Genomic DNA, 25,020 nt, shown 5'->3' on the forward strand with positions numbered 1-25,020 from the left:
ATATATACACTCTGCGAATACGAAACTGCGATTGTAATCGTTTCCCCGACGACACTTCCATGGCCGCCACTGTAACACGCCTGTTATATTATCTTAATTCAGCAATTTTCTTAACCAGTGCCGTAGGATCACATTTGTTTGCTGCTACATGTTAACCAACGATTATAGCTACTGAAAGTCATCCTTTTCTATTCAAATTACACGATATGTGGTATTTATTATTTATAAATAATGATATATACGCTTCAATAGCTGCATCGTAATTTATTGCATACTTCCCGCTTTAGAGGTAACAGAGAGAGAGAGAGAGAGAGAGAGAGAGAGAGAAAGATGGCGGACTCGACTCTGGAACCCGTGGCGCCATCTCTGTGAAATGTGCTGAAACTGCTCGCACAGCGTTACCGACAGCGAAGTGAACTACTGCTATCCTAGCGCCCCATCTCCGTGGAAAGTGCTGAAACTGCTCGGGGGAATTGGTTCCACTATTCTGTCTAGAGATGGCGCCACCAGTCGGTCGATAGTTCCCTTCGCTGTCGATAATACCGTGCGAGCAGTTCCAGCCGTTTTCGCAGAGATGGCGCCACGGGTTCTAGAGAGTAGGATCCGTATCATCTGTCTCACTCTTTCTGATCTCTCTCTCTCTCTCTCTCTCTCTCTCTCTCTCTTACCTCTAAAACGGGAAATATATAAAATAAATGACAATAAAACTACTAAAATGTGATCGTACGGCACAGGCATGGACAGTTACAGAACCTGGGGGCGCCACCGTGATACGCTGTGGGTCTTTGTTTGGCTTTATACGTCTACCTACACCCATGTGGCACTTGTAAAAATGTTCTTAAAAGATATCGGACCATTCTGATTGATACTACGATGCAGTAAAATGTTCGACGCATATATGCAATCTGAGATTGAAACTAACCTGAAAGTATCGAACAATAGAATTTTGAATAGTTGTTTTTCATAAATTTCCAGCAAACATTATGGATGAGGAAGGTAACTAACCATGGTTAACCATGGTAAGCAGCAGCAGAACTACACTTGTACACTTTTCATTTATTGCCCTTCTAGAGATTTGTCGATACTTTAATGGCATTATTAAAGATGAACAAGATGTTTCCGCTGGAATGGCTGCTATTCGTACGTTACTTAAAGTTTTGGAACATTCAAAGTGTAAGCAAACATTAATAGATATTACAAACAAGTATCGCGTAGGTGACACGAATACATATTTGTTTCTACGCTAGCTGAAACCGTTCAAGAGTTGAGATATTGTCTGCAGAATGCAATAGACGCGATGAGATCCACTGAAAATCCTGTGACTGCCATCGCATCCGGTAGTGAACTGTTCCTTCGTTTTATAACTCTGGCCACATTGGATACACCTGTAAGGATTTGATTTTTGCTCTCTTCTATTCTTTGGAACTTGCTCCGCTTTACAGTTTACATTACTCACGCGACTTATATTACTTTGTTAGTCGATTACAGAGTGTAAAGGAATCATGCTCTATAGGGGAAAAGTGTTTTATGAAAAATTAGTTGCTGCCCGAGGAAAAGTGGCGAAACTAGCAGCGCATTTCATTAAGGATGGTTCTGTAATTTTCATTTTACACTTTCATTTGTACAGTTTGTACTTTCTTTAATTTGTTACTATTATATCGATACTTTGTTCTAGAAAATACTTACGCATTCAAAATCTAGAGTTGTATTACAGGCGCTAAAGGAAGCTGTTAAAAGTAATAAAATATTCGAGGTATACGTAACATGTTCGTCGCCGGATAATAGTGGGTAAGTATTTTTTTGCGAACAAATTGAAATTAAATTTAGAGAAAATTCTATTATCGATAAATATCTCTTTATCTATTTTCAACAAATTAGACAAGAAATGTGCGAGAATCTAACAAAATTGGGCGTATCTTGCACATTAATATTAGATTCGGCAATGGGATATGTGATGGAACAAGTTGACATGGTCATGGTCGGAGCAGAAGGAGTAGCGGAAAGTGGTGGTGTTATTAACAAGGTATATTCATTTGATTTTCTAAATTACTTAATCACACCGCAAATCGTCGTTTCTATGCGCTGTTTGACATTGATAGGTTGGCACGTATACGATGGCTATGTGTGCTAAAGAAGTAAAGAAACCGTTTTACGTATTAACAGAGAGCTTCAAATTTTCAAGGATATATCCTTTAAATCAAATTGATCTACCGAATGAATTTAAGGTAAGGCCAACGTGTTTTCAACGTTTTATTTATCTTATCGTTGTATTTCAATAAGTCCTCCTTTTCTCACCTTTTCTTACGCATTACAGTACACGGCAAGTACATTAAAGAAGAACTTACAGAAAGAGCATCCATTGGTTGATTATACGCCACCGCACTATATTAATCTTCTGTTTACTGATTTAGGCATATTAACACCTTCGGCTGTCAGCGATGAACTTATTAAATTATATTTGTAAAATATAAAGCACATTGTATCAAAACATAAGTACAGATCATTTTTGTCAAACACCGAGGATCACAATTTAACAAGCGTTTAAGACAGTTTAACAATAACAAGCCAAAATTTACTAAAAGTCTCCTCTACCTCTTGGTACAATTTTTTATTAGTTTCTATGAATAATATCGAGTATTATAAAATAAAGACACGCTTGTTTCTTTCTCAAGTCCGTAGCTCGGAATAAAACGCAATAAAACTCTCATTATCGATGTTATTAACAGTACCGTAGAGAAGTTCAATTGTTTCGAATACTTGTCAATTTTCTTCCAGTTATGACATATACGTCTTGCACATTCCATGATACATAGGACACGATTATTATATTAAACGTTAATTCAGTTAACGCATCTTAATGTTTAAACGTACATGTATTGCACAATAATAATTACCAGTTTTCTTCTGCAAGTTTTTATGAAAATAATGAAAATTAAAATATGTATTTATCTAATATGTAAGAATGAAAGTCGGCACTTTGAACAAATCCAAAATTTTGTTACGCATACAAGTATATATAACACTAAAAGACTTTAACGTTCACGTTGTACGAAACGTAAGAGGCAATGGTATCGTATAAAGTGAAGTATCATCTGGACGGACGAGTAGTAGAGGAAGTTTTTAAACGAAAAATCATTAATATAACAAAAAGAACATGAACGATTATTGACTTGATAATATTGTGCCATTTTAAAAATCATAGAGCACTTTAGAGCATTCAGTTCGCAAGTAATCCAGTGCAATTTTATCTACGACTGCATTATAATATGATACGTATTCACATCTCTTATCCACAATAACATACAAAGAGAACGGAAAAAATAAATATACCATCGACTCACTATGAAAATCTCGTACCTCCAACTTTGCTCGCATTCGATTTGTTTTCGGTTGAAACGTATAATATATATGTTTTAAAATCCAAACACAATCAATTTACCCTGGAATATCAGCGCATGAAAAAAATTATGCACTCCCAATGGAGATACAACGAGATATTGTGAATTAACTCTTAAGTAAATCTCACCGTTGAACAATTTCTTAACTGTACAACTAACACTTTTCTACTAGATTTCAAACATTCAAGATCCTATTTAAGAAAATTATTTATATGATTTGGAAAATGGTATTACCTGTGAGGTTGACATCCCAAAGTTAATATGTACAAACACACGGCGATCTTCATTCAGTCAACGTCACGGTTCTTTCGCATTTCCTGAAAAAATAGTTTATTGCGATGCTTGAGATTTTCATAGCAAATCGTAGTAAATGTATCATGTACATACGTTTTGGTAACGAGCATCGATTTTTAGGGCTCCTAATCTGAGCTATCGTACGTGTATAAGACGTGTATAAGAAAATCTACGACTATAATAAGGGATGTAAAAAAGAGAGAGAGAGAGAGAGAGAAAGAAAAAGAAAAAAAAAAAAAAGAAAATTTTCTCCGCGATACAGATTAGCACCATTTTGAACTTATCCATTTATAAGTACGCTTGAGACAGTGTCTCAACAACCGTATAAATCTGATCGAAGTGAGGGCGTTTCTCCGGTTCGTATTCCCAGCATCGTAACATTAAACGATATATCTCGTCGGGCGTATTTTCTGGTGCTGGCATTCGATAACCTAATACAAGAAAGCAAGAAAAACAAACCTGTGTAATATATACGTATAACGCGTAATGATAATATTACAATGGATATATTACCTGCGTCAATCTTTTCGCGAGCTTGGGAATTTGACATTCCGCCGTAGGGATTTCCGCCTTTAGAAAATATTTCCCACATTAGAACGCCGTAACTCCAGACATCGCAAAGTGACGTATATTTGCCTACGAAAAACATTCTAGTGAAACAAACACGCTCTTACATAATAGTACTAACAATAATAACTATTACATAGTATACGTTCAAATACCAAAATTTAATGCCTCCGGTGCAGTCCATTTAATTGGGATTTGTTTCATACCATCCGAAACTATATATTCTTCTTCTTCTCGTGACATACCAAAGTCTGATATTTTTACAATACATTCGTACCCTGTGAAAAATGAGGGACATTACAATTAATCCTGGCCTTTCCCCTAAACTGTTTTTATTTCTCCACGCGTATACAGAAAATGATCGTTTATCGTAGCTGAAAACATGTTTACTTACCCACGAGACAATTCCGGGCAGCCAAATCTCTATGAATACAATATTTCGATTCCAGATACCGCATACCCGCAGCTGCATCTTTACACATTCGAAGCTGTTCCTGTTGCGTAATGGTACTAGCATTTTTTCTTAAATAAGGTAACAAAGAACCACCTGTCGTGCGCGTTAATTCGGTATCAACAAACAGCTGTATTTTACAATCGACGTTTCTTTTTCTCTTTATCAAAATTGGAAATATCTTCATTTAATAGTGAACGTACCGGGTACTAATTCCATAACGATCATGATAGGTTGCTTTTGAACGCAAATTCCAATAAGCTTCACTATATTTGGGTGATCGTATTGTTTCAATATTCGTCCTTCTTGCAGGAATTTGCGTTTTTGTTCGTCTGGTAACGTCACTTTGCACGTCTTTACAGCTACCTCAGTCTTACAGGTCTTTAATTGCGCTTTATGTACATCACCAAAATTTCCCTAAAACATACGCTTTCTAAGTATAGATTTAATTTAAGTAACTTGCAGCCAGCTATTCCTATTAATCGAGCTATTATATACCAACGCCGGGCAAATGCGTATCAACAAGCCTACCTCTGACAATATATACTCTGAGATACTCTTAACAAACTAAAGTAACTTTTTCTTTCTTTAAATTTCGATATACCCGTCCGATTTTTTCTAGAAGAATTACATCATCGTTATTAAGCTCCCAGCGTTCGCGTAAAATTGGTGTTTTAAGAATAGCTCCGGATCGACTTGTCACAGGTAATCCAGATAACCACTGGTGTCTGATTAACTCTTGAATGGATGGAAATGTAGGACCTTCGAATCTGTAATGTCCCTAAAATTAATACGAATATATTTTGTTCCTGTGCTCTGAATGCGTGAATATCAAATTGTTGAATACGATTGAAACTTTAGATAATTATGTACTTCGGGAGTAGTTTGCACAATAAAATGTTTATGCCCGTCCCAGCAGACAGATAAAACTATTTGGCATTCGTCGTTTCTGGTTGTTTCGCGCACTAAAAAGTCTCCTTCGGTTACCAGTAATCTTACGACCTCTTCTCTCGGTAACACACCATGGAACCACTCCTCTTCCATAAGATCACCGTTCCCGTAGCTTTTTTGATTCGACGTTAATTGAGAAATTCCACGGAATGGTACCTGTAACAATATCCATGTCACACGGATGTCTGCCAAGAACTAACTTGGTGACCGATACTAATCAGTCGTTGAAATCATCAAATAACAAATCATTTATCTATTCTATACACCTATCGATCTAAATCATTACCATTAAACGCAGCACAAATATTAGTTTAGAAAATTAAATCGATATGTTTAATGAAATAAACATGCTTAATGTTAAAAACTACAAGAAAATTGTCAATTAAAGAGTTTTATGCTATACATTCCCTTGTATACGCGTACAACAAGTGCGTTAGAAAAAAGAAACAACAAAAGAGGCAATTATGCATAAAACATGTTTATATTTGTACACCAAACGGGGTAACATATGTATATGTGAAAAAGACATACAACTGGTAGAGTATTATCTGCTTTCGAAGTAGGACCTTCGCTACTCGATCTAATCGTTCCATCTTTTGTGTCGTTTATTATCGGTAAAGATTTGAAGGGAGACCTAAATATTGTCATGAATCGTTGATTCCTTCGTAATGTAAACAGACCAATATCTGCAACTGTATTTTTCTGCAAGGGCAGTTGTACTAACTAATATTAATCCTCCAGAAAAAAGACAGTTTTATATTGGAAAACCATTCGCAACATAATAATATACATAAAAATATACAGCTTTCTTCAAAGATATGCCTATGATACCTTAATACGTATAGAGTATTTCACGTAACGTAATTATCTTACCTTACTTATAGTGGGCGAATCAGCAAAAGAACTTTCCATGGAAATATCATATCCAAGTGGTAATTCTTCGCATCCTAACTCATTTAGAGCGGCTCTAATAACATCCACTTGCCGTTGAAGCTTTTTTTCTTGACAACGTAATCGTAACTCTTCTCTCTCGCGAGAGTAATCCAAAATTGATACTCTAATGTGCGATCAGAAACAAGAAGCAACGGGAGGAAGGAAGGCAGAGAAGTGTGTGCGTGTGCGTGTGCGTGTGCGCGTGTGTGTGTGTGTGTGGGAGAGATAGATAGAGGGGGAGAGAGAGAGAGAGAGAGAGAGAGAGAGAGAGAGAGAGAGAGAGAGAAGATAGTATATTTTAAATGGTACGTAATGGAAAATAAAAAAAAAAAAAGCAAATATTTTTCAAAACGATATCATTCGTACTTGGCGTCACTGTTGACCACCTCGGAAGGATGCGAAGGATTTTGTCGGCTCTGTTGAGTCGCTTTCAAAGAAGTTTCCAATTCCGTTAGCCGATTTCTTAGCCAGTCTATTGTTAAATTGTCTACCGTTAGTTTATTTGGCAGCAATTTTCCGGAAGTGTCGTCCACGAGATTTTCGTCGAAAGCGAATCTTATCGGTGACACCGGTCGTGTTCTGTTGTAAAAACAAAACGAAGAGTGTCTCAAATACCGTCCTCATTAAACTCATAACAGCGCATTAGGGTTAAACAAGCTTCAAATAAATACCTGTGCTTTGCTATAAAATCTCTGTACTCTTCTACAGGTTTTACAGAATCTACAGCCTTTTGCATTTGCTTGTGTACTTCTAGAAATTTATCCGTTGTAAGATCGGAATATTTTACTATATCCTGCAGTATGGTTTTCCTATCATGAAACAAAAAACGATACTCTTGTACGTTGAAAATCCTGTATATATTTCGTCATTGCATTAATCATTATTAGCATTTACCTTTTATATAACTATATGTTTGCACTTAAGTTGGATCGCATAAAGTGGATTAGTGGATTCATCGTTATAGAGCAAAGAAATGTATGTATGTATATCTAACAAAATTCTTTCAGAATTGACACGAAAAAGAATGCTTACCACGACGTTATAAATTCTTGATGAATTGCCTGTTGTCGATGAAGCAAATTTGGTAAATAACAAGTTCTTAAGTCATGTTCGCACTCCGTAACAGCGCCCAAAAGTAATACGTATTCGTTATGCGTAAGGTGAAGTTTCCTACAGGCTTTTTGGTATTTCTCTCTTACTTCGTCCAATTTTCTGCCAACTCTGCCCGCTAAACGAATGTTGTTTGTTAGTAAACGATTCTGATAAATCTAATACAATATAGAATAGTATTATTAATAGAGATACTTGCATTTAACGTAATGCTCCTCAAACCGGGATCTCATTAGTTTGTAGACCTCTAGATTTTTCTGATATTCTAATTTCTTCCTGGCGACATCTTCAGTTAACTATAAGATAATGTAACGACGATGTATAACACATTCGTTCAGAGTTCAATTACACCTTAACACCTTCGCTACAAGATCTTTCATTGTTTGGTATACCTGTTGAAACTGATTGTTCAACCATGTTTGCTCTTCTTGATACAACTTCCTAGCTCGTCTTCTTTCCGTACATAAAGTTGTAATATGTTCGACGACGATAGCTTCGATAGAGTCTGCCTGTTGTTTCATTAATTTCGCGGTCTGATCGATCGAATCTATAATATCGCGCCAACTCTGAAACACGGCGGACGCTAGTTTTAAAAGGGGAAAAGAAAAAGGTGGAAAGAAAACGTTGGTCTAAATTTTGAAGAACCACCTGCGCTATTAGACTACCGACGAGGTCTTCGTTACGTTCGATCTTTCTCCCTTGGATCGAGAGGGACGAGATCGTTGAAGCATATTCACGATCCGACTTAACTTTAATCGTCAGACATCGTCTCATCGTTTCGAGGAGTTTTATCTCAGCGTCCTGACGGGCGAGTAACGCCTCGTGCGACGATTGTCCTTGCAAACTCGTCGAAAAACCCATCCTGGCTTGCAAATGCCGTGCTAATCAAAAATATCGCCGTTCCACCGACTTCTTTCGTACGTGTCACGAACAGGAATTCATTCTTAGACGTTTAACCGATATTATGACATTAATAGCAGCAGACACCCTGGTCAACTTTGGAGAATCGTGCCTCAAAATGTCCCATCGCTTTATAGAGACATTCTTTAATCACCGTAGACCCCCCGTTTAATTCAACCGCTTAGTTCCGCTTAGTTCGCTGACATCAACATTTATATTTATACAGGCCTGAAATTGCAAAAATTCACCATTTCTTTTTTTATTCCACCACGAATAACCAAATACCGCCACGAACCAACGTAATTCACGTAGACGTGGTTCATTCGATTTCCCAACTAATCTTTCAAGATCCCTTCAGGATCTATCTAGAGCGTCGCTAGTCTACAAATATCATTACCAATGAGCGAAGCATATTTATCTTTTCTTTTTTTTTTTTTTTTTTTTTAGCTACACTTTCGTCTAGAAGACTACTGCTTCGATACCGCTTTGATCTTATTCGAAATTGAACGTTCGAGCAGAGAGGAGTACTGCGATTCGAGTTCGACTGCGATTTAAATACGATCGTAGACAGCAAGATGTTGGGTGGTAAAATGGCAGGGCTTACGTGGGCCTCTCTGAAAAAGAATTCAATGGTAGGTTAAACAATCGTGCGTTTAATCGGTTCGAATCCTTATTTTGTTTCATTCAATTCCGCTTAGCTGCTTCCACTGTTCTTTTGTATCGGATTGGGGGCAATCGGGGCATCGGGTTACATGTTACGTCTCGCTTTAAGAAGTCCTGACGTTACATGGTCTCCCAAGAAAAACCCTGAACCATGGAACGATTACAAAGATAAAGAATACAAGGTACCTATTTTTCATTACTTAACTTTATGCCATATTATCAATCAGTACGCGTCAAATCAACCGACTGTTTTTTATCTTTCATTTCAGTTTATATCGATACAAGACAAAAGTAAATTCAGCGCTTCGCCTCCTCAATATTAATAATATATATATATATCTCCATGCATGCATGTATACGTATTTACGCGTTAGCATCGTTCGTAGACAGTTGTAAGATGTAAATCGAATCGTAAAACGATTCAATTGTAACAATTATAAGCTAATTAGTAAGAAAAATATACTATTAGTAAAGTCCGTATTAATTTATTCGATATATATATCGTACGAAGTTAGCTAATATTGTTAAACGTAAAATAAACGAAAATTCGAAAAAAAAAGAAAACGAATACCAATTAACTGGAACTTGTTTGGTTGTCATTACTTTCAAGAAACTTTAATTTCGTTTTCATTTTCATTTGCCACAATTTTAACTTTTATTCTATTACTAAACAGAAGGGGTAGAGGGGGTAATGAGCGAGCGAGCGAGCATGTCACACGCGCACACATGTACTATATAAACACATCGAAACGTGTCGAATCGTGTCGAATCGTGTCGGATCGTGTCGCAAGAGAGCGTATACATCACTTGCGATTGACTTAGTTAGTTGGAGGTGGTATTCCTCTCGATTGTTACCGATTTTCAGTTCAATTTCAAATTTAATCAACTACTTTCTATTATGGTTTTCATTACGGTTGGGTTAGATTTGTAGCTATTGTTTTCTATAATATTGTACAATATATATACACAGCACAGGTAGTGGTTCCGTGTGCCGTACCTTTCTTTTAACAGGCACGTGACACAACAGTTCTGAACTGATTGAAATTATCGGTATACGCATAAAATCTAAAAGTAACATATAAAAGAACATGAACGCAACTTGGGAAGATTTTTATGCCAAACATCCACCTCCTCAAGATTTTGCCCAAAGCGAACAGTTACTAACAACGTTCGTGCAACGACAACTGGAAAGAAATAATAAAGTCGCATTAATAACAGTGAGCATCTATCATTACTCTACGATAAGGTCATAAGTAATTCTGTTTTTGATTCTTTGAAAATTTATAAAGGATATTACTTTTTTTTCGTAGAGCGGCGGTACAACGATACCTCTGGAACGCAATACGGTAAGATTTGTCGACAACTTTAGCGCGGGAACAAGAGGTTCACTTTCCGCTGAATATTTCTTAGAAAATGGATACGCCGTCGTTTTCATGTACAGGTATCGTATCGTCGATTCTTTAACAAAGGACTACTTTGACGATAAACGTCGTTTACTTGCAGAGTTAACTCTTTGGAACCGTTTTCAAGACATTTTAAGGGACAAAAATTTTTAGACATGCTCCAGGTGAACGAACGAGATGGAAATTGTACAATCGCAGGTATTCTATAGACACGCGTACCAAAAACGATATGTTTAATGCCGATATTATGTATAATCGGTTTTTTAGTCTTACCGCAATATACTGAAAACTTGAAGAACATATTACACAAGTATAAAGAGGTTTTGAACCAAGATAAATTACTACAGCTCACCTTCACTACCCTGTCCGAGTATCTGTGGCTCCTTCGATCCGCTTGTCAAGCGTTAGCTTGCCTTAGAAATAATGCAATTTTGTATCTTGCCGCAGCAGTTTCAGATTTCTACATTCCATCCAACGAACTGGTATCGTACATAAATTATGATTAATTAAGATTTCCAAAAGTAATGTATTATATATTTTCTTCTCTTCCTTACTACCACCGAGGTAAACAAGTGACAACGTTAATCGATACAACTTGTTGCGAGAAACATATTAATTTGCAAAGTAGAGTATATTAGTAACTCTACAGTTATATCTAATACGTTTGCTTCTTTTTATTTTTCTTTTTTTACCTTTAAATTAGCAAAAAATTACTTGTAAATTTTCAGTCTGTTCATAAAATTCCTTCGTGCGGACCGTCAACGTTGTCCCTGCAGCTGGTACCAAAGATTCTAGCTCCTCTAGTAAGTTTGTGGGTTCCGGAGGCTTTTGTAGTGTCTTTCAAATTAGAAACCGATGAAACTCTTCTAATTTCGAAGGCGAGAAATGCACTTAACAAATACAAACACAACGTAAGTAGTATCACCATGATATGGTGATATAAACGATACGATATGTATAATGCAACTTTCACCAAATGAATCTATCGATATTTTAAATTTCTGCAGTTAGTTATAGCCAATATGTTGCAAACTCGAAAACAGCAGGTAACGATAGTCAGCCAAGAGAACAATTACGTTATTTCACTTACCAACGAGCAGTTAAATAAAGGCGAAGAAATCGAAAGATTGATCGTTAACGTGCTCGTTGACAAACATCGAGCTTTTATACGATCTAGTGAAAAAAACAATTGACAGTTTTTTTGTTTACGTATATCCAACTACTCGCAAATGCATTTCACTGTAGAACATTGATTCCATTGTTTTTGTCGCTATTGGTATTCGATTATGTATATACATATACATATACATATACGTATACGTATACGTAGAATTTTCAGAAATCGGTTTAATAAATACTAATGCAACTATTTTTCTACATCGGATTATTTATTATTAAAATAAATATAAATGTACGCGACACTTACGTGATTTTAAATAAACTTTACGCCCACTCGGATCTATTGTGTAATATAGAGCATAGTGATCTTGATAAATTCATAGAAAAGGGGAATGCAGTTTTAACTAATAATTCAAGATATAAATAGGATATCAATGCTTGAGACTTGTTATGTACATGTTAATTTGATCGATCAATTGTCTATCCGTTGCCTCGCACTGTGCTAATAAGAAAATTAATGCGTTTACATCTTTTTGTTCCACTGCAGCTTGAATCGCTTCGTTCAACATTCTACAAACACACATGTATTGCAATTAATACTCGGTTACACCGCTCGTATCTATCATCTATTTACTTGGTAATCGGTTACCTCAGTTTAACCAGATATTTTACTTTTAATTCATCCCTTATCTTGGGCAAATATTTTTTCGCCTCCCTCTCCTGGTTATATTTCAAGCACTGATCTATAAAAGGCTAAAACACGAAACGGTGAAAATGACGAACACGACAACACAACTTACGTGAAAAATGACGAATCGAACTTGTTACTTGGAGGTAATGAACAATTACCTCGTAACCAATTGGGGACTTTTTACTTTTGGATAACTTTTCGAGTTCGTTCCACATACCCTTCTCTGCTAAACATTGTATTCTTAACCACCAATATCTGAAGAATATTTCACGTTTGAATGACTATGATTATATTATAAATACAAATTTACATAATCACGCACACGTACGAACCTGCGATCTGATATTCGATATTCCGATCTCAATTTGTCGGCTAACTTTAACTCGTTGTGTAATAATAATACCCTTACGGTATCGTGAAGTGGTTTCCCAACGATCGGTTCGTGTAACGTGTCTTCCAAAGATTTTTGATAACGTAACAGCTTTATTTGTTCCTCCGTCAAGACCGCGTTGGTATCGTTACGAGCTAATTTGAAATTCTCTTGCGCAGACTGCAACAATGCTTCTCTCGACACCGTGTTCTAAACGTGATACGATGAATTTATAGTGCGAATTAATTAAGATTTTTTAATTAAGATTCATTCCCGTACCTTCCTTTGATAACTTTCGGTAATAAACCATATGGCTTGAGAATGAAAATCATCGTACTGATTATAAATATCGCGAAGTGTTTCCCGATTATGACTCTGACAGTATTTAATGTACAATGCCATCGCTAAAGGACAGTGCATTATCGACATCTGGAAAAATGATCGACAACGAGAATATCAAATCTTTTTTCGTTTTGTTTCTTTTGTCCCTTTACCTGAAAATCGCTAAGCGGCATGTTCTCTCTGAGATGCAGTATTACGGTATACACTAAATCAGTATTTCCACTTTCAACGGCCTTACGCAGAGCAGCGCTTTCCTCACCGAGCGCTAATAAAAGCGGTACTTGTTGATATGCACGAGGTTCATAATCTATTAGCTAGAAGCAGCCGGACAAGAGTTGAGAAATTAGATATTATTAATTGTTTAATGGTTTAATAATCGAATAACGTACTTTGATAGCTAGTTGCTTTCGGCCACAGTCGGCTGCTCGTTTTGCGATTTCACTGTAAGAAACACCAGGTGCGTAGCCCAATTTATCAGCTATTTCTTCCGCTATCTGTTTCTTGTCCAGCTGCGTTTGTTTTACCTGTTTCAAAGCGAAAACCAGAATACGATCGAACAAGAACATCTTGATAAGAAATCGAATAACATTACTTTGTAGCAAGCCCAGTGTGCTAATATTCGACTTTCTCCTTCAATCTCTGGTAACTGAAGATGCCGTGCTATTTGTATGCTTAAATAGTAATGTCTTCTCGCGACAAGTCGGTCCAACAACACTTGACTCGTGAGAACGGTGAATCTATCGAGTATCCTCTCGTCATTGAAAAATACAGCGTAACATGTGCCGATATAAGAGAAAAAAAAAAGAAAAAAAAAAAAAAAAGAAAAGAAAAAAAAAAGCGCTACGATGACATTCGTTGAAAGGATACTGCGTGTACGTCAATGGGATCCCAATTGCAGGGTGTCTCACCGCGTTCAAAACTCTTAAGCCTCGGCACATGTTGACATAGTACTCGGGATCAGCTGTCTTGCTAAATCCTTTGCCAAATTTGGCAGCCTGAAATAATGGACGCTGGCTAATAAAAGGTGTTTGAGAAAAGGGAGTGAAAAGGAGCGAAAAAAGATTTTTTACCCTCATTAAGAGTTTTTGAGTTTCAAAATCAAACTCGTGGCTAGCTCCATCGATACATGCTTTTATCGCGGCATCTAATTTATCTTTCACCAAATCCATATAACTGTCCGCTTTATGGCTCCTCCTTTGAAACTGTTTGGAAGCTTCTAACAAATAGGACGCGGGATCAGTCGAATTGATTCGAAATATCTTTTGAACGACATTCGGTACTTTTTGTATCATTTCGTGAGAAGCACCGGATAATACGCGTACACCGTCGATCTCTGTGACGAGATGGACAGGACCATCGTAAGTATATATTATAGTTTCGGCTGTTCGTCCAATTACCATCACGGTGCTATTCCAGCTGCATATTACAGCTTCCGTTCCGCACCTACAAACTTATCTAGATAGTAAACACTATCGAACTGGTTATAGAAGTGGTTATAGTGTAGTCGTGTCGTGTAAAACTACTACTATACTGTACTAACCAGGCTATATTTGCTAATGGCTCCTTCATGTTTGTGTAATGTTCACAGTACTTTTCTTTAAAATCTATGTTACCCATATACAAATGGCCAGTATCCGTATAAAGGGCGATATGACGATTGTTTCCAGATACAGCCATGGCTATAACGTTGTACGCTTTATTATGCCTGGTGAAAAGGTTGTCCTGAAAATACAGAATCCCGTCAGACACGGAACACCAATGATTAAACTCGTAGTATCACTATCGTAGATCGTACAAATGGTATGTGCGTTGCATTCTGAGAAGACTGATTTATCAGAAATATTCCGTCTCTGTTTGACAGTATCACACAAGTTTCTCTATCGTAATGGACTAAACACCAACAGTCGATCGGCCCGCCGTATCCTGAAGAGCAAAGAAGCGCGTATCAAAGATTACACTTTACGCTTAGCCTTTAGACCTTGGATATCAGAAAGATAATCCGCGGTACCTACTTACTCGGAATTTCCGATATTTGCCTAACTTTTGGTTCGACTACGTTATTTACTAGAAAAATACGATTGGTGGAGGTTAAAACTGCGATACCAGTTCCGCTGTAGCTTACAAAAAACTTTGCCTCCACAACTTTGGTATCTTTCACCTCCTGAAAGCATCGATAAAAAATTTCTTTTCATTAATTCAGCATTCAATCAGAGAAAGGTATATCGTACATTTCCCATGGTAAACGCATGTTGATATGCGCCAAACATATCGTATATATGAACCATGCCATCGTCTTGTACGCATAACAATTCTTCCTGTTGGGACCAGCCTAGAAGTACTAGTTGGCCACCGCTCCACTGAGGAAAGCAAAGAAAAATATATATATAAATGTATAATATATAATATTCGGGTCAATTTTCGATTACATTTAAATGAAAAATATAATTTTAACTTGTAACTTGGCAGTTAGTTTCCCCGAAGATGTGTACAAATATATCATGGGTTTATTCGGTCCTTGGACTTTAACTAATTTCTTAGGATTTCTAGTGACCGCTATGGAACCTCCGTAAGCAGCTGCTACTAATAGATTGTTACTCGATACCTCGTGTTGGAAGGATAGCGGGTAGAGTTCAAATTTTCTGGAAAGCAATTAATCGTTTGTTTATAAAAATTCTCGATAACCTTACGCCGAAAAGGATTACCTGAAATATACATCCCGACCCAACGGAAACCAATCAGCGGTTAACATCGCTAACATTTTTGCGAACAATGGAAATTAATCTCTAATAAATACGAAAAGTTGGAATTAATTCATTAACAGAGGTGCAATTATGGGAGGTATGCGTAAACGCGTACGTACGTAGGTGGCTGTACCTACCACGCTATACGAAGCGATCTGCGCATGACCGCGCGCAATTTATAAAATACGGTACGAGTTAATACAGCGTAGTTTCTTTGTAATAGTTTGCAAACGCGTAGGAGACAGGGTAAAGAAAACAATCCGAAAGATTGGTGGAATGTGAGAAGAAAGAAAGAAAGAAAGAAAGAAAGAAAGAAGGAAAGAAAGAAAGTGGTACACGCGTATAAGGCAAGGCAAGGCAAGGCAAGGCAAGGCAAGGCAAGGCAAGGCAAGGCAAGGCGCGGCAAGGCAAGGCAAGGCAAGGCAAGGCGCGCACCGTAACGGTTCAAGTATCGAAGTTTGAGGTAGTAGTGAAAGGTTGCGTGACAAACATTCCTCCGTCCATCCGAATCACATCTCGCGTTCCTTTCAGACTGCAGACTGTGCGTACCGCGTACACGGAATAATACATTCCTGGGAGAATCAGTGGCGCCGTGAGTCGAGGTGGTCTCCTTTCTTCTTACGCTGTACAGTTGTTCGTTCTACGATCATTTTCAGAAAAGGAACCCGGTGGTACACCGTGGGGTTACACAAGCGGTGGCTGAGCGATGAACACCGATCACCAGTAAACGATCGAACCGATATCATCTTGGGAAGTTGGCCGGTGATGAAGTAATACTATCGGAATAGATCCGGGGAACAGCGATATAATATGAAAAGAGCGTAAGTTGAAACAGCACCGAAGTTTGTTCGCTCACACCGTAACGGCGTGTCGCGATTCAAGTTTCACTAAAGCGGAGGACGAGATTACCGTTACTCGGTCGGTTGCACGTATATTGCGCGCTTACCTTTTTTCACCAGTAGAAAATTGACAATGTTCCCCACGGTGTCGTTTTCCAGGTGGTGTTCAACGTTAATCATTTGTTCGCTCGCGAGTTTTAATTTGGCACGATCGAAGGAAGCGGAATGGATACCATGCGTCGAATTGAAACGAGACTTGCACGTCCCGTGCAAGTGTTCCCTCTCCAGAGAGCACGATCGTTCGATCGAGATGAATTGCGACCGGGTGGTATTTACGCGGGACACCGTGGAGAATCTACGAGGACAACCGGTCGTCTCCGTGAGCCACAGGGATAGCGGGTATCAAAATCTGCCGGAAGATTTGCTCAACTCCTCTTTAAATTTACGAAAGTTGGATCTATCCGAGAACGCGATTCATCGGTTGATGGGCCGATTGCTCCGTGCCCAAACTCGTTTGGAGGAGCTAAGGCTCGCCGATAACCTATTGGGCGATGGCCTGAATCCAATATTCTCGAGCAACGAGTTTCACGGTATGAAACAGCTAAAGTTACTCGATCTGGCCAGAAACGGTCTACGAAGTATAGAGGAAGGGATCTTTAAAGGGTGCGACAGTCTCGAGCAGCTTTACTTGGATGGTAATAACTTGACCGCGGTTCCGACGAACTCGTTGAAAGGACCCAAGTCTCTCAGAGTGCTCTCACTGTCCGGCAATAATATCGGTGAGCTGATACGACGAGCTAATAGAACGATATAGAGTTGTAGAATAATAATAATAATAATAATGGATGAACGATTACTCCGGTTTCAGGATCGCTTCCACGAGCCGCTTTCTCGATTCTAGGCGAGTCGTTGTTGAGATTAGATCTTAGCGGGAACGAGCTGTTTCACATGGAAGACGGCGCTTTTTCGGGACTCGTACGGTTACTATTGTTGAACATTTCTCGAAACGATCTTGCCCGCTTTAACAGTGACGTTTTCAAAGGTATTCCCGTCGTTTAGAAAGATTAACCCGATGATCCAGTACCTAAAGAATAAACGAACGATTACTTTTTTAGGTGCTTATAATTTGCTACAGCTGGATCTATCGACGAACTTTCTGCGAGAATTTCCAAGCGTCGCGTTGAGACACTCGTCGTACCTAAAGTTTCTCAATGTTTCGAACAATTTGATCGGTGTAAGTGTGTGTCTATACGTGTAACACGTTTCGAGAACATATTCGACGCGTAATAATGTCAATGAACAACTGGCTTCCAGGAGATCGAGCAGGCGCATTTGTCGAGCTTGAAGGAGTTGCAGGTATTGGATCTGAGTCGAAATAACATCGGCCGGCTGGGCATTAATACGTTTTCGAGCCAGTCCGAGCTAACCAGGCTGGACTTGAGCTTGAACGCGTTGCGCACGGTACGTACCGCGTACGATACGATGCGATACGACGATGCGATAAAACGAAACAGACGCATTGATTGCAGATCGAGGAGTCGTCGTTCGACGGTTTGACTAAATTAAAATGGCTCTCGTTGCGAGACAACAACATCTTGCTCGTGCCCGCTACAGCCTTGAGAAGACTACCATCTCTGGCCCATCTTCGCATGGAGTTTAACCGCGTAGCCGCACTGCCGACCGAGTTAATCGAAGCGACAGCATCGAACCTCGCCAGTCTGGCCCTAACGCGGAACCTGGTTCGAGAAATACCGGACCGATTGTTCGAGAATTTCGTGGGGCTAATCAGTATCGAGCTAGCCGGGAACATGTTATCGAAGATCGCGCGCGACACGTTCGTCGGGCTGGAAGAAACGTTGCTCGAGCTGGACGTGTCCTCGAACAGGTTGTCCTCGATCGAGGAGCTTCCTTTGAGACGGTTGATCTCCCTCGATCTCTCGGGTAATCGATTGACGCGCATCTCGCCGGAAACGTTCGATCGTTTGGAAAACATCAGGTATCTGAATCTGAGCTCGAACCCGCTCTTCGGCGGGTTCCCGCCGATCTTTCCGGCCTCGGTGGTCGATCTTGACGTTTCCCGTACCAACCTGCTCGTTCTACCCTCGATTTTGCTGCGCGATCTCGCGTCGCTCGAGAGGGTATCGATCGCCGGGAACCGGTTCGAGAGAATCGACGAGGGGACGTTTCACCGGCTGGCGAACCTAACGATGATCGATTTGTCCGGGAATCGTATCGAGCTAATTGAGAACGCCGCCTTCGTCGGGCTGACCAGCCTCTACCAACTGAATTTACGTAACAACATGCTGAACTTGTTCGCCGGGGAACACTTCGACACCGGGACCGGTTTGGAGATCCTCGACCTCTCCTCGAATCGAATCGATCGATTGTCACCGACCGCTTTCGCGGTTCATCCGAGATTACGGATCCTCGATCTCTCCGGGAACCGATTTCTCCATTTCTCCACCGACTATCTGAAGCCGTTGCAGTTCCTCGAGTCGATCGACTTGTCGGGCAATCGGCTGAAGCGCATCGGCGAGTTCGCGTTCTCGCGGCTTGCTCGGGTCAGGTCGTTGAATCTCGCCGCGAATCGGATCGACCAGCTCGACGAGCTCGCGTTCCATAACTCTACGCAGCTCCAGTTGCTCGATCTATCCGAGAACGGTATCGAGACGCTCGACGAGAGAACGATGGAGGGTCTGGTCCGTCTGCGGCGTCTCGATCTACGGGACAATCGGCTGACCTCCCTGCCGGAAACGATCTTCGATCCGAGCAGAGTGCGCGCGATCGAGAGCATCGATCTCTCCGGTAATCGACTCTACGAGATCCCGATCGAATCTCTCAAACGGCAGACCGCCGCTCTTTCCACCTTGAACCTGGCACGGAACAGAATGGTCGAGCTATCGATCAGCCGAGAGCTCGCCAGCGGTAACCTGAAGGAGCTCGATCTCTCGTACAATCCGTTGAACGAGAACACGATCGAGGACATATTAGGGGAAGCGAAGATTCTACGCTCGTTGAATCTGGCCGCGACCCGGATCGAACGTTTAACGGTCAGGCTCGAGATGCCGTTCTTAAAGAGGCTCAATCTTTCCGGGAACGGGTTGACCGAGCTTAACGCGACGGCTTTCGAGCGCACCACTATGCTCGAGACGCTCGACGTTTCCGGCAACCGACTGTCCGACTTTGGTAGAGCGAATCGAGCGTTTCGAGCACTGCCGGCGTTACGCTGGTTAAACGTAGCCGGGAACCACGCGAGGAGCATTAACCGGACCAGTTTCGCCGGACTGGCCGGTTTACGGTTCCTAAATATCTCGAGCCTCTCGAATTGCACGAGAATCGAGAGAACAGCGTTCGACCCGTTCGGGAAGCTTCGCTGGTTGTCCGCGTACGACTATCCAAAGTTAGGCTACCTCGACGTCCAGGGAATCCTGAAGGGGCTGAACAGTTTGGAGAGGCTCGACGTCGAGACGAAGGACTTCACGGTGGGGAACGAACAGCTTTCGATACGTAGCCATCCTCGGTTGACCGAGCTGATCCTACGAGGGGAGAGGCTGCGAACCGTTTTATCCAGTTCGTTGGTCGGCGTTCGAGCGGCCAAGTTCAGGTTCGCTTTGATCGACACCTCCGTCGACTCGATACCGGCCGCGCTTCTATTCTCGGTACCGCGGTCCACCGACTTGGAACTGGACATCACCGGCAGCAAATTCACCACTCTGTCCGGTCAATTTCTCGCGGCCCTCGACGAACGTACCGGCTCCGTCACGATCAGAGGGATTCGTTCGAACCCGATCGATTGTAACTGCGACGCGATACAACTCTGGAGATGGTTGAGAACGACGCTCGATCGTTCCTCCTCGAATCTTGTTCTTTGCTCGGCTCCGTCTCATCTGCTCGGCTCGATACTGATCGATCTCCCGGAGAATCGATTGCGATCGTCCTGCGAGCCTACCGTCGCCTCCAACGCCGCTTCCTTCTTCCCGTCGTCCACCTTTCTTTCGACTTCGATCGTTGGATCGACCACCGCGGAACCCGAGATCATTTGGTCGATGGCGCCCGCGGTTCTCCAATCGTCCTTGGAACAAAATAAACACGACGACCACAACGACGACCACAACGACGACCACGACGACGACGACGACGACGACGACGACGACGACGACGACAACGACGACACGAAGAAGAAGAAGAAGAAGAAGAAGAAGAAGAAGAAGAACAACAACAACAACAACAACAACAACGAGGAGCGTAGCTCGTCGAACGGATCTTCGACCGGTACGGACGACACGCTGATCATCGGTATCGTCGGTGGCGTGGTCGCGTTCATCGCTCTGATCGTGATCGTGATCTGCGTCTGCCGATTCAGATGGTCAACAGCCGCGGCGGTCGCTTCGAGCAGTATCCCGGACGCTTCGATCATCGGAAAAATCGATCACGAGCAACTTTATCTGGGTTCCTATAACGGATCGACGTTGGATCGTTACGGAAACGCACCGCCGATGCAACTGATGCCATTCGTCCAACCGCCGAATCTGCATCTTATGCACACCCTCCTTGCCACTGCCGCTGTTTCTTCTCCTCCTCCTCCTCCTCCTCCTCCTCCTCCTCCTCATCATCATCATCATCATCATCATCCTCCTCCTCTTACCGCTACCACCGCCACCACCACCACCACCACCGCCGCCGCCGCCGCCGCCACCAACACCAACCAAACTCGATCGCAACAATTTTACGGCTACTGCGACGTTTCTGCCCCCTTACCAATTTACATACCCTGTTCCGCCGATACCAAATACGACAGATAACCACTCGCATCCCGTACCTCCTTTTTCTAATAAGGTTAGATACACGAGAATATCAAGAAATGTAAGAAATTTTTTACAAATACAACAACAACAACAACAATTTCCATATTTCACATAATATATATATATATCGTACGATTTAAACGATCGATTATCGCTCGATCGATTATCGCTCGATCGATTATCGCTCGATCGATTATCGAAACGTGCGGAGATAACGTAACCTTATTGCGCGATCGTGACATACAAGTACGACGTTGTATCGGTGGACGTATATACGCACCTATAAACGGGGGGAAAAAACGAAGAAAATGTTCATCTTTCATCTATGATCCCGAATATTCGAGTTATCTATGAAGATTTCGTTCGACGAACCAGATGAAATGATAGAAGAACGGAGAGGAGGACTCGATGTTCGCGTGCATCTACGCATATGTATGGATACGGATACGTACATTTGATACGATTCTCGTTTCTCGGATTCAAATTCTGCATTTACACAGAGACGAAACGATGATTTTGGTTATATTCTATCGTTAAACTTAACTTAAAACTGTGAAAGTGAAGATACACGAGTGTCACGTCAATCGCCATTCGCAATGACTTGATCAGAAGGCAAATTGTTGTTTAGGTAGCAAAATTGTTTAAAAAATCTTTCGCCATCTTATATCGCATTTCCCTTCTAGGATGTCAGACCACTCGCCGTAACATGATACAACCTTTTCTCGAGGAGGGTGCCTGGTGTTACTGGGTTGTCTCCGTCGGGGCGTTACTCTCCTTCCTCGGTCTTATCGTTGCTTGCATTTGTAGCTGTCGACGTAACGAGAACAAGTAATCGATTATAGATTTCTATATCTAACAGAGCGTACGTTACTTAACTTTCCACCGATACTAACGATATAGTAGATTAACAGATTTATAAAGTTGCGACTAAGAATACCGTTTATCGTATCGTTTACAAGGATACGTTCAGTTATAATTCCTTTAAATAGGAATGAATTTCTTGGCCTCGCTGGAATGGTAACTCTAAAAGATTGTGACCACAACGATGGCTTTAATAGGATTCCAATGACAGATGCTCTTCGTATAGCAGCGCAGGATGCCATTGACAGTGGAAAAAGGTTTTCACCGATAAAACTGATTCGGCATATTATTACGCGCTTTTGCCAAACGATAGAAGCACATTCTAATGCGCATTCTAAACGCATTCTAAACGCATTCTAATGCCGGCCATTGGAATTTTCCAACCCTGGTCGTCAATTTAATGCAACCGAATCGATGCTCGTTACGTATCGATTAAACGATCTCTCTGTACATAGGTCGACCGGAGCCAATAGAAGTCTTCCGGACATCCCGAAAGACAAAGAGAAGAGACACGAGAATACCAATGTATCCGTGTCTCAAGAGATTTACGAAATAGCTGAAACGATCTGCGATCAATCGGAATTGTATGCAACCGTGCGAGACGCGGGTATTCGGAACGAAGGTATTCTCCTCTAAATCTACCTGCTTTCTCTTTTCGTATCTATATGTTTGTTGAAAATACATGAACCCGAATTACGTTTAATGCAGACGCGAGAGAACAGGGGACGACCGAGTTGGACGTACCTCAGCTTTCGCATCAGAATCCTTTGACCGAGGAAACTTTGGACGATCGATACTCGAGACTCGCATCGTCTCCTAATTCAGGTGAAATAACGGAGATGAAAATAACGGAGATGAACGAAACTCTTCGTGCATTTTAATCACATTTTAATCACACTTTTCGCGATACCTGTTTCAGTCGAGCACCCGTACGCCCAACTTCAAACTGTTCAAAAAGCTAAGCCGACCAATGAATCGAATCGGTAATAAGTATCAAATTAATAGACTCTATTTTTGTTAACTTTACAAGTTTTACGTTCCAATAAGCTTCTCTTATCGCGGAAATAGTAATAAACAAGCCATCGATGTCGACAAACCATCGACGTCGACGCGTCAGGCTAATGGGAATCCAGTTGCACCGCCAAGAACGCGTCGATCCTCGTCGCATAATTCGCTTCTATCCGTGGAGCCTGAACCTTGCGACATTCAAGCGGCCAATGCTATATCGGGCGATGTGCAAGCTAACCAAGATTTACCATACATGACACCACCGTTGTTAATGTTACTTCCACTCGCCCAGCCACTTCAATCTCAGCCGACTGCTAGCCTGCAACAGCATTTCAGCGGAGATTCTCAGGATTCTAGTAAATGTTTACTACTTTCTTTCGTACATTTTTTTTTTTTTTCTTTTTTCTTTTTTTTTCATTTCCTATCTATCGAATAACTAACGACAAGCAAACGAACACTCCGCAGAGGGATACACGAGCATCAGCGTGAGGGAGCCTCTGGCTAATATAATCGCGCAAACGAAAACAATTTGCCGACAAAATCAGCCCGTTCGACCGCTTACGGATCCTCATTACGCCACAGTATCGGATGATTCTGGTATTATAGTCTGATAGTGTAGAGACAGAGAGAGAGAGAGAGAGAGACGATTGTAGCAGCGTAGCGGATCTTGATTCGTTGATAAACGTTCTTTTCGAATCGACAGACGAAATGTATGCTGCGATCGACGAACAAGAGAAAATATACACTAGCGGTAGCGAGACATACGCGCAAATCCAACCGACGATGACAGAGGTCCAGCGCGTGCAAAACGAGCAAAGCTTATTCTCCCGTGCTCCGTCTCGTTCCGACGAGACCTGTCCTGCCCCGCAGCCGCCGAGCGTCGATAGTCTACGGCACGTGGCGCACGCTCATTCCAGACAAGGTAACCGATAGCCGATCATTCGGCTAAATTCAGCGAACTCGAACAAACAACACTCTTATCGGCCTCTTCTACAGCTTCGTCCTCGAGCGCGAACAGTTCGATCGTGAATCCTGGATCGCCAAAGCCGGAGAAACGTCAAGCCAATTCTCCGCTACCGCCTCCGCCTGCAGAAGTGACGGTAGAGGTGTACGCGTCGATCGAGAAGAGGACCAAGAACGAGGATCGATCGAAATCTACTCTATCGAACGGGAAATCTTTAGAAGATATGTACGCGAAGGTGGTGAAGAAGAAAAAGGGTAGCGCGGAAGAGCAACAACAGAACGACGGTTACGGCCGAAAGCCAAGTTTCGTTGAGATCAATAGATGCTCGTGGTCTAGTCACGATTCGGTCGAATTACAAAAGAAGGAGTCTGAATTTCTCGCCGGTGGTAATACCTTTCATCTGGACGCGGACGTTTTAATGAAATCGTCGACCTCCTCGTCTAGAACCGACGATGACGCGGACGCGACTAATTTTTTGCTCGGCCATCACGGTTACGAACCGGTCAATACCGATTTGCCGTCGATCGTTCGCTCCGATCCGAATTACGAGGTGTTGCGTCCTGTCAACCCTGTGTCGGATTATCAGCAAGCTAGTACCGCCGCCATCTCG

At 41.3% G+C, this 25,020-nt stretch overlaps 7 protein-coding genes across 12 annotated transcripts in view; 5 read left to right on the top strand and 2 right to left on the bottom strand.

Annotated features, from left to right (window-relative positions):
• Positions 1-1,057: 1,057 nt before the first annotated feature.
• Eif2balpha (eukaryotic translation initiation factor 2B subunit alpha) lies at positions 1,058-2,702 on the top strand. 4 transcript variants are annotated; one of them, XM_076910181.1, is made up of 7 exons: positions 1,058-1,173; positions 1,248-1,387; positions 1,479-1,595; positions 1,676-1,788; positions 1,879-2,023; positions 2,100-2,225; positions 2,315-2,702. In XM_076910181.1, exons 1-7 carry the CDS (start codon positions 1,128-1,130, stop codon positions 2,462-2,464), a joined length of 837 nt encoding a protein of 278 aa, XP_076766296.1. In that variant the 5' UTR covers positions 1,058-1,127; the 3' UTR covers positions 2,465-2,702. The 4 variants fall into 4 exon arrangements, with proteins under 4 accessions (XP_076766296.1, XP_076766298.1, XP_076766295.1 ...); XM_076910180.1 differs by having other exon boundaries at positions 1,075-1,173; positions 1,283-1,387; XM_076910183.1 differs by lacking the exon at positions 1,479-1,595.
• Positions 2,703-3,067: 365 nt separating this feature from the next.
• Fer (tyrosine-protein kinase Fer) lies at positions 3,068-8,587 on the bottom strand. Of its 2 annotated transcripts, XM_076909661.1 has the most exons (17): positions 8,353-8,587; positions 8,097-8,270; positions 7,904-8,000; positions 7,627-7,822; positions 7,266-7,403; positions 6,961-7,173; positions 6,535-6,718; positions 6,193-6,363; positions 5,584-5,817; positions 5,315-5,491; positions 4,914-5,127; positions 4,654-4,806; positions 4,415-4,537; positions 4,206-4,328; positions 3,786-4,123; positions 3,633-3,715; positions 3,068-3,440 (listed from the first exon to the last, which is right to left on the bottom strand). In XM_076909661.1, exons 1-15 carry the CDS (start codon positions 8,563-8,565, stop codon positions 3,981-3,983), a joined length of 2,553 nt encoding a protein of 850 aa, XP_076765776.1. In that variant the 5' UTR covers positions 8,566-8,587; the 3' UTR covers positions 3,068-3,440; positions 3,633-3,715; positions 3,786-3,980. The 2 variants fall into 2 exon arrangements, with proteins under 2 accessions (XP_076765776.1, XP_076765777.1); XM_076909662.1 differs by having other exon boundaries at positions 3,633-4,123; positions 6,535-6,716; positions 6,971-7,173.
• A 495-nt stretch (positions 8,588-9,082) lies between these two features.
• Nd-mlrq (NADH dehydrogenase (ubiquinone) MLRQ subunit) lies at positions 9,083-9,593 on the top strand. The gene is made up of 3 exons (XM_076909935.1): positions 9,083-9,236; positions 9,303-9,449; positions 9,537-9,593. Exons 1-3 carry the CDS (start codon positions 9,180-9,182, stop codon positions 9,588-9,590), a joined length of 258 nt encoding a protein of 85 aa, XP_076766050.1. The 5' UTR covers positions 9,083-9,179; the 3' UTR covers positions 9,591-9,593.
• A 676-nt stretch (positions 9,594-10,269) lies between these two features.
• Positions 10,270-11,914, top strand: Ppcs (phosphopantothenoylcysteine synthetase). Its single transcript, XM_076910236.1, has 6 exons — positions 10,270-10,484; positions 10,578-10,708; positions 10,771-10,868; positions 10,938-11,152; positions 11,399-11,581; positions 11,678-11,914. The coding sequence occupies exons 1-6, from the start codon at positions 10,356-10,358 to the stop codon at positions 11,861-11,863; spliced, it is 942 nt and encodes a 313-aa protein (XP_076766351.1). The 5' UTR covers positions 10,270-10,355; the 3' UTR covers positions 11,864-11,914.
• Positions 11,915-12,193: 279 nt separating this feature from the next.
• On the bottom strand, positions 12,194-15,959 carry Vps16a (vacuolar protein sorting 16). Of its 2 annotated transcripts, none has more exons than XM_076910705.1 (16): positions 15,895-15,959; positions 15,645-15,831; positions 15,421-15,549; positions 15,209-15,353; positions 14,988-15,115; positions 14,733-14,914; positions 14,263-14,635; positions 14,060-14,187; positions 13,785-13,929; positions 13,582-13,716; positions 13,345-13,506; positions 13,130-13,279; positions 12,813-13,060; positions 12,639-12,735; positions 12,439-12,542; positions 12,194-12,359 (listed from the first exon to the last, which is right to left on the bottom strand). In XM_076910705.1, the coding sequence occupies exons 1-16, from the start codon at positions 15,948-15,950 to the stop codon at positions 12,221-12,223; spliced, it is 2,508 nt and encodes an 835-aa protein (XP_076766820.1). In that variant the 5' UTR covers positions 15,951-15,959; the 3' UTR covers positions 12,194-12,220. The 2 variants fall into 2 exon arrangements, 1 of the variants encoding a protein (XP_076766820.1); XR_013103114.1 differs by having other exon boundaries at positions 12,320-12,359; positions 12,809-13,060.
• A 64-nt stretch (positions 15,960-16,023) lies between these two features.
• Positions 16,024-21,639, top strand: LOC143433328 (uncharacterized). Its single transcript, XM_076910625.1, has 10 exons — positions 16,024-16,048; positions 16,157-16,211; positions 16,590-16,703; positions 16,932-17,551; positions 17,641-17,814; positions 17,888-18,006; positions 18,087-18,233; positions 18,302-20,830; positions 20,972-21,337; positions 21,571-21,639. The coding sequence occupies exons 1-10, from the start codon at positions 16,024-16,026 to the stop codon at positions 21,637-21,639; spliced, it is 4,218 nt and encodes a 1,405-aa protein (XP_076766740.1).
• A 609-nt stretch (positions 21,640-22,248) lies between these two features.
• Positions 22,249-25,020, top strand: part of LOC143433071 (uncharacterized) — a 3,316-nt gene continuing 544 nt past the window's right edge. The window contains exons 1-9 of the mRNA XM_076910187.1: positions 22,249-22,405; positions 22,537-22,695; positions 22,894-23,045; positions 23,147-23,263; positions 23,358-23,421; positions 23,507-23,802; positions 23,912-24,043; positions 24,150-24,368; positions 24,443-25,020. The exon at positions 24,443-25,020 is cut by the window's right edge and continues 544 nt beyond it. Coding sequence (XP_076766302.1) covers positions 22,284-22,405; positions 22,537-22,695; positions 22,894-23,045; positions 23,147-23,263; positions 23,358-23,421; positions 23,507-23,802; positions 23,912-24,043; positions 24,150-24,368; positions 24,443-25,020 — 1,839 coding nt within the window. The 5' untranslated portion in view covers positions 22,249-22,283. The remainder of the gene's footprint in view (positions 22,406-22,536; positions 22,696-22,893; positions 23,046-23,146; positions 23,264-23,357; positions 23,422-23,506; positions 23,803-23,911; positions 24,044-24,149; positions 24,369-24,442) is intronic.

This window comes from Xylocopa sonorina, chromosome 2 (genome assembly GCF_050948175.1).
Source record: "Xylocopa sonorina isolate GNS202 chromosome 2, iyXylSono1_principal, whole genome shotgun sequence".
NCBI classification, from domain to species: Eukaryota; Metazoa; Arthropoda; class Insecta; order Hymenoptera; family Apidae; genus Xylocopa; species Xylocopa sonorina.